Raw genomic sequence first — 13,401 nt, 5'->3', positions numbered from 1 at the left:
CTGATTTCCATACCTGCTGAGTACCTTCCAGATTGCTTTCCTTACTCTCTGGAAGCACAAAATGCTCGGGCATTTGGAGAAGTAAGCCCTTAGCTTCCTGCAATCTAAGGTAAATTGGTTTTTTTTTCAAGTACACATTTTATAAAGGAATCTGTAATGTCCCTAAGCAGCTACAGGAGATAAACAGAGCACTTAGAAACATAATTTTATGTTTGCGTACACAGTGTTCTCACTGTTGCTTGTTTGATCACATCAGATCGGACGACTCAGCAAAGCCAGCCTGTGTGATACTCAATAGCTGCTTCTACAATGCTGAATCCCATGTCAGTATGAACAAGGAAGAAAACAAGCTGTAAATGAAGAACACTAAAAAAGCTCCTTGACTATTTAATTTTGCTGTCTGGCATATTGCAGTATGTATAGCAGCCCTGAAGTACTGTGAAAATATGCAGTGTACTACACTGATGCGCTTAGACTGACAATAGATACATATATTCCTAGAAGCAAAGCTTCTACTTCAAGTGAGCTATGATGTAGCTCAGATGAAAAAGAAAGTATATTTATGTTATCTACTTTTAGGGTACTTTTGAAGGCCAAATACAAACCTATGGCTTCGTTACTACAAGCTCTTGAGATTTTACACATACAGATATTCCTCCTGAAGGGGAACACATATTTGTCTCAGAGACCTCGACTGGCAAGTTTTTAAACTGCGGCACATAACACTTTACAAGCCCAAAACTTACCTCTGCTCTCTATATCAACACAGTTTTATAAAACCCAGAGGCACTATTACAAAAAGACAGCTCCCCTTGTCAACCTGGCTCTAGAGTATACAAAAAACCATTCAAATAGAAATACTCATTGCAGTATAAAGAATAATAATACACTGATAGTGCCTCACCTCCACAGAATCCATTAAACCCTGCAACAGTAGCTTTTGGTGGGGAAAATCTTCATCTCCCACTGGGAAGTAACCTAATGTTTGTATTGCTCGTTCCTTCATCTAAAATACAAACAAAAAAACCAACACCATCACATAACCTTCCTGTAAGTCCAGAAGATACACTGTAAACCCATTCTTTCTCACCCTTGCTGAAGTTTCACTTAAGGTACCAGAAGTTAGACATGCAAATGACTTAGTAGATCAATCAGTGCACCTCTCTTCCAAAACACAGATCAAAACAAATGTCCTGTTACCTTTGAGGATTATTTCCAGGTAAAAGAAGATACTCCCATTTTTCTTGAATTAAAGTTATGACCATTCTTAGTTTTCATCCCTTAAGCTCCTACTTATGACCATAGAAAGCACAAGCAGGCAACTGCTAGACAACACTGGAAAAATCCTTAGCCTAATTCTAACTCACTAAAGCAAATGATAAGCCTAATTCCTCTAAAAAACGAGGCTGAGTTTGGCAGATACTACATAAACCTGGCATTCCAGAGGACAGAGCATTCCAAAGCAGGAATCATAACAACACTACAAAATCTTGCCTTATTTGTTTCCTTGCTGGAAGGGATTCGGGCCAATAAATTTTCAACAAGTTGCAGCTTTGTAAATCCTGTTCCTTCACTGGGGATTGGCAAGGGGCCATTCCTGCCAATCTCCCCAAGAGCCGTACAAGCAGCCACCACAAGGAAGGGAGAAGTGCTGTCCAGGAAAGAACCTAGAGAAAAAAGCAAAACAGGATGACTTGGATTTTGTACTGTTATTTAGCAGTGGGCAGGCAGGCCCATATTTTAACCACGTAAGAAGCAAAGCATTTATCTCCTCTACAGCTGGTAGGGCGTGTTACGCTAGAACAAAATCAAAGTGAAAGGAGACACTGAGGGGAGGCCAGGCAGTGGCACCGCTCTTAATTGTGCGATATTGGTCTATGAGCCAAGAGCCCACCTAATTCTTGTTGAAAAGGGTTAAGTCCATGCATCTAGTCAGATGACATTTTTACAGGCTGGAAATTCTATCACAGAAAGTGAACTCAGGATTACAGTATCTACAGGGTGAATTATCTTAGAAAAGTCCTCAGCCTGGGGTGGCTGAAAAAACAACTGTTACATGCAGCACAGTCTTAGGCAGGAAGTTTACCTATTGTCTCTGTCGTCGACTTTATGAGCTGTTCTTGTTCCGGCATCACTGCAGTGTTTGGCTGTTCTATGTCATGTAGCTCCATTGTTCTGATTTTCCCTTTGGCCAAGTACCTTCCTACTGTAAATCCCAAAGCCAACAAGGATCCATGTTGGACCTCCGGGCTCTACAGACAATACCAACAGTGCAGAAATTCTCATTTTCCAAGTAAGTAATACTTTGCACAAAGCACTGATACAAAAGCACATATGGACAAGCCAGATGAGAAGGCACCCTGAAGAATGCAGAGTTCTAACACATAATGCAAGAACATAGAGTTTGATATTGCTAGCACTCTCTGATGGATGGAGTCCTTTAAAACAAATTAACTAAAGTTCAAAGAGGCTTAGGAGGACAGATTAAGAATTTGTCACCAGCACTCACATTCCTAAAGTCTACCCCTTGGTAGCTAGGGAAAAAAATAAAATTAACAAAAGTCTAACTAATCTGATTTGTAAGTACAGACTTAAGAAATAAGTGAAATCAGATAATACTATGCCGTCTCGACTTAAAAACTGGACATACTCAGATTAAGGGGACAAAATGTTCTCTTTGGTAAAACGCAGTAAAAAGGAATTACTCTATATTTGCATTGCTAAGAATGAGAACACACTTGGCCTACAAACACTGAGGGCAGTGCCTCTACACAGTTCAGTAGGCTACAGACTGTGAAAACTAATTATTACAATTAAATGTCAAGAACACTAATTTCTTGAATGCTGATCTGGGGCCAAGACTATCTAATGACAGTGCTCATTCCCACAGGTGAATTCTAACAAAAAGATTTTGCGTAGAAAAAAGTCTGTGTGACTTAAATGCTACCTTAATTAAAAGAAAAAAAAAGAAGGGGGCAGGGGCTTAAACTCAGATTAGTTCACATATCTGTTTTTCACCACAGCTCTGCAAAAACTTGCATCAGTGCAACTCTGCTGCCAGGATGGGATCCTCAACTTAGCCTCGACAGCTGGGGCTGCTTCTTGTTGTGGTCTCACAGCGGCAAAGCCAGCTGAAGATGGGTCGTTCCCTGCTCCCCACTTCACACTGTGGTCCTCGCTGAGCCACTAGAGATGTCCACCACCCCTCGCTGCACTGATTCAACTGGCTTTGTACATTCGCAGAAAAACAGAGCTCTAACTGACTCAAACTCAAAAATGCATGGGAAAGCCCTGCTTTTTTGTGTTTTGTGGTTCACATCTCTCCCATTTTCAGCCAGGTTCTGCAAAACGCCTTGACTTCATGGGTGACCGGGGCAGAAAGCAGTGGCAGGGGGCTGGGACCTATCAGTGCTGCCTTCGTGACCACAGAAGTTGCATCCTACATAAAACTGAGCAATGACACGGCTTTGGCTCACAGATTCAAAAGAAATTGTGTTTGCTAATTATTGCACATAGTAATCAGCACTTCTTGTCAGCCTCTGAGCCTGCTATGTGCAATGTAAAATGGTGGCCCATCAAGTCCTTCAGAGACATATGTAAAAACGTCTCAGGGAAATATAACCTAAAAATGCTACCACTTTGCCTCCCTTTGGGGAGTCAAGACACACCAACCAGCGTGGATACCTGCCCAATTTGTTTTCAGGACTCCTTCTGCATGCTCGTGGTGGCAAAATGCAGAGATAAGGATAATGGGAAGGAGCTGTCAGAGGAGGGAAGGCAGGCAAACCCACTGTAGCGATATGGCTTCGTGTGGGGCAGGAGGGAAGAAGCTGCTCCTCACACGGCAAAGGCTGCTGGCGGGACATTACCCTGAGGTGATGGGGAGGCAGGAGGCTGCTATGGCTCAGGAGAGGAGGGGAAGTTAAACATTTAACGAGTTAAACATTCTCTTAGTTCTGCAGGTAGCTGTAGTCACTCACAAATAAGGAACTGGTAAACTGTTCAAGGTAGGTAGTGTGATCCATTACCACTCAATGGGATGAGGAATATTTATGTGGCTAAAACTGGTTAACTGCTGGCTTTGCTTGGGAAGTGCCTCTGGGAAAGCCTCCTACTGACCTTAACAACAGCACCGGGGATTAACTTATTTAAAGATCTGTTGCACTTACCTACAACAAAAATCCCTTCTCACCATCCAACTGCAAATCATCTAGTTAATTTTACACTCAGATTAAGGCTAATACATCCTGGACACACTGTGATTCAGATTTCCTATCAGTTACACGACACGAGAAAAAACAAGAAGCATCAGACAAAGGAAGGTAGTTACATGGTTGTCTTTTGTAATCTTGATCAGCTGCTCCAAGGAGGCCTTAAGCTCATCTCCAGACATGGTAGACAGCACTACAGAATAAAACAGGGCTGCAAGCTCACGCATTTCTTCTTTGTTCGTGTTCATCAGGCTCTGCAGGAGTTTTAAAAAGAAACATAAAATATGGAAGCAGCTTCTTATACAGTCTGTTCATACAGAGCTTCAATATACAAGCAGAACTGTCAAGCAGCTACATAAATAGTACTTAACTCAGAAACCACTCTTTAAACTGACAGTGTTATCACTTAGTAAGAAACAAAGCAGTCAATTCAGCAAAACGTTCATTACACGCCCATCGTTTGTATTACAACTAGCCACAAGAGGGCTATCCGCCATTTCTGCATTAAACCCACAGACTGAATGCTTGGCTGAATTTTGTCTTCAGAGAAGAACTTCCACATTTTGTATCCATACTGAGCTAAAAAAACCCCTAAAGATAACATTCCTCCTGAGCTACTGGAGGCTTCCATTTTCCATTAAGCAGAGGGAAAAAAACCTCAAGGGGTTAAACCTGTTAAATGCAATGGTGACAAAAAAACCCAAGTGCCCAAGAAATCGCAGCTCTCAATGCAAATTAATCCACTTTGTATTACAGATCTTGTATTATCTAAACGATTAAAAAGTTGAATTTGGGAAGCCTCAAGACATTTGTTAAGACGTTATGTTACCTCTGCCATTAACATATAATGAAACATACTCATGTGAAAAATTCATACCCAAAGCTTTGAATGGCTTGTGTCACCACCAAGAAAGCAAAAATGAGCCAAGCAAACAAAAAAGAAACGAGATCTGTCAGGCTTAGATCAGATCACGTAGCTGACTTCTAACAAACCCCTGGACCTGTTCCTTCCATTTGGCAAAGTGAAATCACACAAAGGATGATTTACAACAGTATTTCTAAAACTATTTAGTATTGGTTACTACCCCTAGAAGCTAAATTTTGCAAATGGACACCGGGCCAAAGAAAAAGAAGGCTTTCCTGCAAACGAGCAATACTGAAAAGGAGTGTTTTTAAGTTGTCTCCTTTGAGGTTCATGCCTGCACTTAAATGAGATGTGGTAAACTGTATACAGTACAATGCAGCATAGATACCAGCACGAGAAATTATTACAACACATTCTAATTTTTTCTTAACTTGACCAAGTATTTTTTTCTGCCAGATGCCCCCAATGAAAGCGAAAGCAACCTGTAAGAGCTTAGCAAATCATGAAAAAGCAGAAAGTTGCCTGAGAAAAGAATATAGGGAAAGCAGAATTCTCTTTGGCGTATTCCCAAGCAGTCTCCAATTTATCTGTTTTTTTGTTTGTTTGAGGCTAATAAAAAACATAAAAAAACTCCACAGGAGTTAGAGTCCCTCTAACACAATTAGGGACCTAATTCCCCTCATTTTCTGAGAAGCAACTCATATCTTCCCACTGGAACATTCTCATTGTTAAACAATTCCTTCAAAAATATGCAGATTTTCGTTTTCAGTTTTCTTTTGCTGCTTAATGGACCTTCTGATCAAGGGGAAAAACTGACTATACCAACAGGATCAATGACATACATTACCCAGAACACGTAGGTCAATGCACAAAATCAGAAACAGCAAAGAACCAAAAAATAATTTTCCCTACCCTGCTACATATAACATCTCGTGAAGTGCTGACTGTAAGTAGAAACACCAGATTTCAAATTAAGTTCACGCTTGGAAATAATACTCCATTCCACCATGGGAAAATGCCAGATTTTAATGCCAAGCCCCCTCCACCACATACCTTTATCCAATCCATTTTGTCTACAAATCTGGTGGCTAGTTTTTCTGGATACACTGAAACAACTTCTAGAAGACAATACATGACTGGCAAACCTAAAGAGTAATTAAAGAATTGGGTTATTAAACAATTGCAGTATTTACAACAATCTAACAATCAGTGACAAAAAGAGCTTAAGAAGTACCAGGCATTTCAAAGCATTCATTTGCAATTCACTAGGGATAACAAACAATACAGAATAATAGGGTATAGTATTTCTCAGAAATACTAGGGAAACTAATAGCAAAAAACATTCTAGTAGTAATTTGTTCTGAAGGCTTTCAAGTGCTTTAAGACTACACTTATCACAGACACGTTATTATCAAGAGTGAGGAAGACACAACATTCACTGGTGAGAAAGCCTCAGAATTTTAAAGCATTATGTCAACTGATGCTGCAATTTTACTCTCCCGCTTTCTCCTACCTACACAGCAGCACAGAAGAGAACAAGCTTCAGCTGAAGAGTTTGCAGTTCGTGTTGCAAATCTGTGATTGCTGCAGCCAAGTTCAAAGCACTGAGCTGGCAACTCATTTCTAATAAGAGAAGATTTTTTTTTTTTCAAGATGATGCTGCACACAGCTGCTTACCTCCAACACCAGCTAGCAGCTGCTGAAGAAGGCCAATATATATATGTACAGGGTTGGTTTCTGCACTTTTTGAAGAGGAGGAGGAAGAGAAAGTTATGTGGTTGCCAGACAGGAGGTTTCTTACATAACGTCCAATGGCTGGAGCATGATCTTGCATATCTGCCAAGCTCTGTGAGGTTGGCACCACACCTGCACTGTGAGCAAGACACATCCGCAGGTACAGCACTATCTAAGTAGAGAAGAGAAGAACACAGGATACTGAGTGCACGAGCACTTGGAAAACCATGGAGGAGACAAAATAAAAGAGCAAGGAATATGCTGTACTTAATGTAACCAAAACAAATGTTTCCTTCTTTAATCAAATATAGACAGAAGAGTCAGCATGGAGACAGGAACAAATATAAAGTGGGACAAATCTTGGGACCAGTTCCTACAATACACCTGTGTAAGCAGACAACCCTGCAGTGCCTGCATCACTCTCAAAAGATTAAATCATACAGAGACTTTTGGTTTATCACCAGCTGATGCAACGTCCTTGCAGGCAGTTCAGCCTGTACCCTACAGCAATTTGGCATGTGTACAAATGCAACCCAACGCATGGCTAATACAGACCTTGCATCCCATCTGAGCTTTGTGTCTACAGATCGCTGAAGCCAGGGAATCTGCTGTGAACAGAACAGCCTCGAGGAGAATAACAGGACTTCTGCACAGGATTGCCAGTTTCTCCCTCCGAGAAGCTGTTACACTAGGTATGCTGCAGAAAGCAGCGGAGCAGCCCTCTTGGGAACAGTCCTCCCACCCCCCTTGAAAATCCTGTTCAGACTGCCATTTAAGGACAGACAGATAAAGGAAAGAGAGTTAATCCTAACATCTGTTTAAAAGAGGAATGTTAGAACGTAGGGTGATTTATGGTAACTGCTAGCTTCTTACACTGTGCTCTAAATAAATATTGGTATACATATCTGAGGAAGTAAGCTCAGGCAATTACCTCTCCAAATGTGGCAGGATTGAAAGGCAACGCTGCAGTTCCAGTCATATATTTAGCCGGAGTTTTCATTCGGTGACAGGCCTAAACAACAGAGTATATTAAGAGCTGAACATTGAGACCCATGAGCAGCAGAGATGTTGGAAAGGTCGATGAAATTTTGCTGATGCAACTATGTTTATCCTCCACTTTGCAACTGAAAACGTACAACAGTTCTATAATAAAAAAGGCACGGTGCACTTGGTAATAGTACAGTTTAGGTCCATCAACTTTACATCCCTATCAACTCAGAAAGTGGAAACTCTGAATTCATGAGAGGAAACGTCAGGGGAGGCTGGAGGAGGACAACATTCTTTCTTCCCCTCAGGAAAAAAAGAAGTGCTTTAGAATTTAAAAACAAAACACCTCATAAACTTGCAAACTCTGAGGCAGCCCAGCTGACGGGGAGCCAGGACGCTTGGAGACCTCAACTCTGTCTGGACAGGCTGTAGAGCAGCCAGGCGTCCCCAGCGCTGGGACCTGGACACCCAGGGAGGCTCCCAGGCCCTGCTGCCTGTGAGGCAGAAGGCTGCTGCAGCAAGTGGGCAAGTCCTTTCCGTGAAAATGTTAGCTTTGACAAGCAGGAATATTCCAGCAGAAAAACACCTGAACAGGAGGTTTCCAGTAACAGCCACTGCAAACGCAGCAAAGCACGTCCATATTCTTTAGGTGATACGCACATCAGTGCTAGGGCTGGATTCAGCACGGCAGCCTTGCTTCTGAATAAACATACAAGGCAGCTGCACAGAAGTCAACAGATCCTGAGATCTTCTCCTGTGAAGAAAGGCTGAGAGAGTTGGGGTTGTTCAGCCAGGAGAAGAGAAGGATCCGAGGGGAGTTTATAACAGCCCTTCCAGTACCTAAAGGGGGCCTACAGGAAAGATGGGGAGGGACATGTCATGAGGGAGCATAGCAATAGGATGAGGGCTAACAGTTTCAAACTGAAAGAGGGGAGATTTAGATTAAATATTAGGAAGAAATTCTTTCCTGTCGGGGGGGTGAGGCACTGGAACAGGTTGTCCAGAGAAGCTGTGGATGCCCCATCCCTGGAGGTGTTCCAGGCCAGGCTGGATGGGGTTTGAGCAGCCTCGTCTAGTGGGAGGTGTCCCTGCCCATGGCAGCGGGGATGATACAAGATGATCTTTAAGGTCCCTTCCAACCCAAACCATTCTATGATTCTGTAATTCTATGATCTCTTAGTGTGCTTAGATCTTTTGCTGCACTGGAACTTCAATGACATCCAGAACCATCAGTGAAAACCTGAATTAGTGAACCATAAGACAACTCCCTTGAAGAATGGGTTCCCAACCATATCCAGCAGATCATGTCCTACTCTTTCACATACACTTTCTTTCAGGGGGAGGGAAGGATCATGCTAACTCATGCAGGAAACCCATTTTGCATCTTGGCCTGCTGTGCCAAGCAATGCATAAAAACTTCTTCAACATCTCCAACACTCGCAGATTATCCAAGATATGTGAAAATTCACACTTCAAGATAACTAATCAAAGAAAAGTACCTCAAGGTTTTTTTAATACGCCTTATTAAGATCTGAAGAGTCCTCAAAAAATGTTTTTTAAATTCACCCAGGAGTGAGGGAATCTTGCTTTTCTCAGTAGTGAATAAACTAGGCCAATCCATAGTTATTTAATGACACTACAGAAGTCAAGGAAAATTTTAAAATTAACTACAAGGGGACGGGTATTTAACAGTGTTATCTGAAACTTGATCTTGGTTTGTTATTTTTTTTGTATCTATTTGAATAACCACTACTTTGGACAAAAGCAAGTTTTTTCATAAAGCTTCAAATACTTCATATACTAGCAGAGTACACCAGGAGAGTACAACACCAGCACAGTACAGAACATTTCTGTTGTATACTGTTGTTCTAATGCAACAGGGTCTGTTTAGCCTGGAGAAGAGAAGACTGAGAGGGGATCTCATCAATGCTTATCAACATCTGAAGGGCAAGTGTCAAGAGAATGGCACCACATTCTTTTCAGTGATGCAAGGGGCAACGGGCACAAACTGGAACACAGGAAATTCCATCTCAACATGAGCAAAAACTTCTTTCCTTTGAGGGTGGCAGAGCACTGGCACAGGCTGCCCAGAGAGGTGTGGAGTCTCCGTCTCTGAAGACATTCGAAACCTGCCTGGACACGTTCCTGTGCAACCTGCTCTGGGTGACCCTGCTCTGGCAGGGGGTTGGAAGATGACCTCCAGAGGTCCCTTCCAACCCCTGTCATTCTGTGATTCTGTGACTTCACAAGAAATATCTCAGGTATAAGAGTTCTGCTGTCACAGGTCTCTTGCAAAACCAGATGTGCTCCAACATTATATATTTGTGACATTTTTAAAAAATGTAGACCATCAGAGGGTAAAAAAGTATTGTCAGTGACCTTCCACATCATCTTTATACCTTATAAGCCTAGTACAGCTGCTACACACGTAAGTATGTAATACGAACAAGATTTTAACACTTCTTCAGATGATCTCTCAGTGCAAACAGTAAGGGTAAACTCAGTGGTACAGTTTTTGGCATGTTCCACTAAAGTCATGATAGGTTATTTACATGGCCATTATTTCCAGATTTCAATGAAGGTGAATAATTAAGACTCTATGTCAACAAACCAGACTTCTTCGCTTGGTCCAGTATCTCCTTTCCTAGCCTGAAATCTTTTTTCTGTTTTATGTAAAGTATTATTTTTCACTAGCCCAACCACAGAGTGACCTTCCTGACCCTTCAATAATGTGCTGGTGAGCAAACTATGTTTGTGAAACATGGTGGATTATCACCTTTGAACACTGGATTCCTCACTCCGCACATTTTCTGCACAAACAGCATCAAAGCAGAATAATTCCTTTGTTAAAGGATCTGCCTCCTTAACACTTGGATCTCCTGCAATTATTGCCAGCAGAAGGTAACAATGAGTGCTAATCTTGGTAATGCAATACTATGTGGGGTCTTCACCATGATTTTAACTAACTTTATTCCTCAGGGGAGGTGAGGGAGACGAATACAGGGAAGGGAAGACCACACTTATTATATGCCTGACCATCAGGCATGTATTTGTCATTTACTGGGACAGAAGCACTGTACCTTGTCTTGAATGTAATGGACCATTTCAGGGAAGGAAGGCATCTGCTTCCCAGAACTCTCCTTTTCATTTTTACCAGGAAATGTTCTCAGCACCCGCTGCGCTTCTCCGTGTACCTCCTCCCGCCTTTCAGAAGAAAAGATGAGAAACAGACATTATTTGCCCAGAATAAATGGCCTTTAATGAGCACTAAGATATCTTGGGAAGCTGGGGGAGAACGAAAAGTTTTTAAATGAGAAGTGGTTTTTTTTGAAAGGAAGGGGGAAAAAAGCTTGCATTAGAACATTTAACGATTTGCTTATTTTAGAGAGGGGGAAGCAAAAAAGATAGTTATGAGTGGCCTCTGCAAAACAGTCTGGATCACCCCACTTCTGCTCCTCTTACATCCTGCAAGTGTTCACCACCAATCAGTTCCTGGTTCTTGTTTTCCCACACGCTCGTCCTCCCCATCACTTCCTATAGTCAAGCTTCAACTGACACCTACAAAGTAGGTTTATTGCTACCTGCTTAACAGAAGATCAACTCCTGAAACACTGCTGATACTGCAATGACAGCATGGTTTGTTGCAATTGATCTGTTTAGCTTTCCTTAGTTAACAATAGCTACTCACACCAAAAATCGAGCAATTAAAATAAGTTGCACAAAAACCCCCACCACAAATTGCAGTAATAGAAAACTGCAAATGAAATTATTACTGTAATTTAATCAGCCAACTGCTCTTCATCAGAGAGTGGCAACTCTCACAAATGCATGCTCCTGATTCTTTGCAAATACAACCTGAAAATAGACTGATAGAATTTACCAGGAAAAAATAATTCCTAGCCTCTGTAAAGCTGATTTCAATTAATGCATTTTTACTTTGCAATTGCAATTGATTGTTAACATGAAGTGCTTTAGTGAAAGCAGTTCATCTGAAACAAGAAAAAGAATCCAAGCCAAAGATCACCACAAGGCACAGCAGCAGTCCTCCACAGAACTGTCAAGAATGCTCTATGTAAAGGTTAATTTCAAAACTAACATACTTGATTTTCAGTGATGAGTTTTTATGCACATACATACATACACACATATATATGAATTCATATTTAATCCAAATATATATTGGTTGCAAATGTGTGTGTGTGTTTATGAAGATAACTTAAAAAGGAAAACGACTTACGGGTCTCCTGCAGCTAACAGGAGTAAGTATCTGGAAGGGATATGATCTGGAGGGAATACTGTGCTGGCAAATTTCACAGCCACTTGACGTACTTGAACTTCAGGCTTAAAGATAAGACACAAAAACATATGGTTGGGTTTTAAATTAACACAATAATGACCTGCACTCATCACTTGTAAACCACAAGTCATCTCTTTCGTCCTCTGGTACCAACATGACTCAAAGAGTTTAGACATTTTGAGAGACTGTTCTTGCCAACTCTTCATTTGGCAGGAGACGGAAAAGAAAAGCTAGCTTGTCATACATACTCAAGTGGAGAATGAACTGTCTAATTTTTGGGAATCATAAATCAGGTTTATCACTAATTCTTAGACATCTGAACTGCCCCACCCAGGCAGTTTTGAAATGAATAATGACATACATCACGTACCCACACAAAACAGAGCTGCACTTAAAGCAGCATAGCCAGACGTGGAAAAGAAACATTAGCTTAGGGTGGGTTCAGATAGTCTCAGAATTGTATTGCTTGGAGACCTAGGTCACTTGAGGACTCAGGCAAAAGAGTCACCATCATGAAAACAGTCTCTTACAGAGTTGTTAGTGCAACCACTAGAAATACATATACCTCCACAGACACCCTGAGTACCCATGCAAACACAGAGCATACAAAAAGCATTCTTTCTGAAAAACTAGACCTCTGAGGAATTCTGAAAACAAACAGGATGCTCAGTAAAGTTAGAGAGCCAGTGAAATGTGGTTTCCTCTGGATTACAGTCTCAAGGCTGAGTTCCTGGGGAGTTTCCCAGGTGATTTATAACACTAGAAATCACACAGCACACTGAAATCCCCACTCGGCAGTGAACGATCCTTTCTACCAAACTTTTGCTTTCACAAAGCGTTTCACAAGATACTGTCCTTGAAACATCTACTTCTCCAAGTTTTCTTAGGAGAAGACCATAAGAAACATACAGGGCAATTGCAACGGCTTCATTTCTTTGCGAAACAGAACACAAATAGAGAACTGCATTGTCACCCTCCTTGCAGCCACTGTACCACATTAAAATACTTCATCTGAGCATACACCCCCCCTCTTCTCCCAGACAGGCCAATACAATCAGTAAGGGAGACCTGTTCCCAAAAGTATATATCATGAAGTGTCAGGAAACAGGAAAACAATGAACACCTCTTTTTTAAAGGTACTTAATTTTGACTCCACTGAAAATACCTTTATTAAATAAGAAGCTACAAGAGCTTCCATCAGGGTGCGCTGGGCTCCTTCCAAGTTACTGTATGCTCCAACCATCATAGACAAGGCCTCCTGAATGGCAAGCCTAGTATCAGCATCTTCCTGCAGTACAAAACCGAGA

General features: G+C 41.5%; 1 protein-coding gene across 3 annotated transcripts in view; it reads right to left on the bottom strand.

Annotated features, from left to right (window-relative positions):
* Window positions 1-13,401, bottom strand: part of ECPAS (Ecm29 proteasome adaptor and scaffold) — a 69,024-nt gene that overhangs the window by 29,900 nt on the left and 25,723 nt on the right. For all 3 annotated transcript variants that reach the window (XM_054184837.1, XM_054184836.1, XM_054184838.1), the window contains 10 exons: window positions 13,260-13,382; window positions 12,035-12,138; window positions 10,878-11,001; window positions 7,742-7,822; window positions 6,754-6,982; window positions 6,130-6,221; window positions 4,331-4,465; window positions 2,087-2,252; window positions 1,495-1,667; window positions 905-1,006 (listed from right to left, as the gene is read on the bottom strand). In XM_054184837.1, the coding sequence (XP_054040812.1) occupies window positions 905-1,006; window positions 1,495-1,667; window positions 2,087-2,252; window positions 4,331-4,465; window positions 6,130-6,221; window positions 6,754-6,982; window positions 7,742-7,822; window positions 10,878-11,001; window positions 12,035-12,138; window positions 13,260-13,382 (1,329 nt within the window). The remainder of the gene's footprint in view (window positions 1-904; window positions 1,007-1,494; window positions 1,668-2,086; window positions 2,253-4,330; window positions 4,466-6,129; window positions 6,222-6,753; window positions 6,983-7,741; window positions 7,823-10,877; window positions 11,002-12,034; window positions 12,139-13,259; window positions 13,383-13,401) is intronic.

Source organism: Rissa tridactyla, chromosome Z (genome assembly GCF_028500815.1).
Source record: "Rissa tridactyla isolate bRisTri1 chromosome Z, bRisTri1.patW.cur.20221130, whole genome shotgun sequence".
In the NCBI taxonomy this organism is placed as follows: Eukaryota; Metazoa; Chordata; class Aves; order Charadriiformes; family Laridae; genus Rissa; species Rissa tridactyla.
Note: the sequence above shows the minus strand (reverse complement) of the source record. Positions and strands in the feature narration are given on the sequence as shown.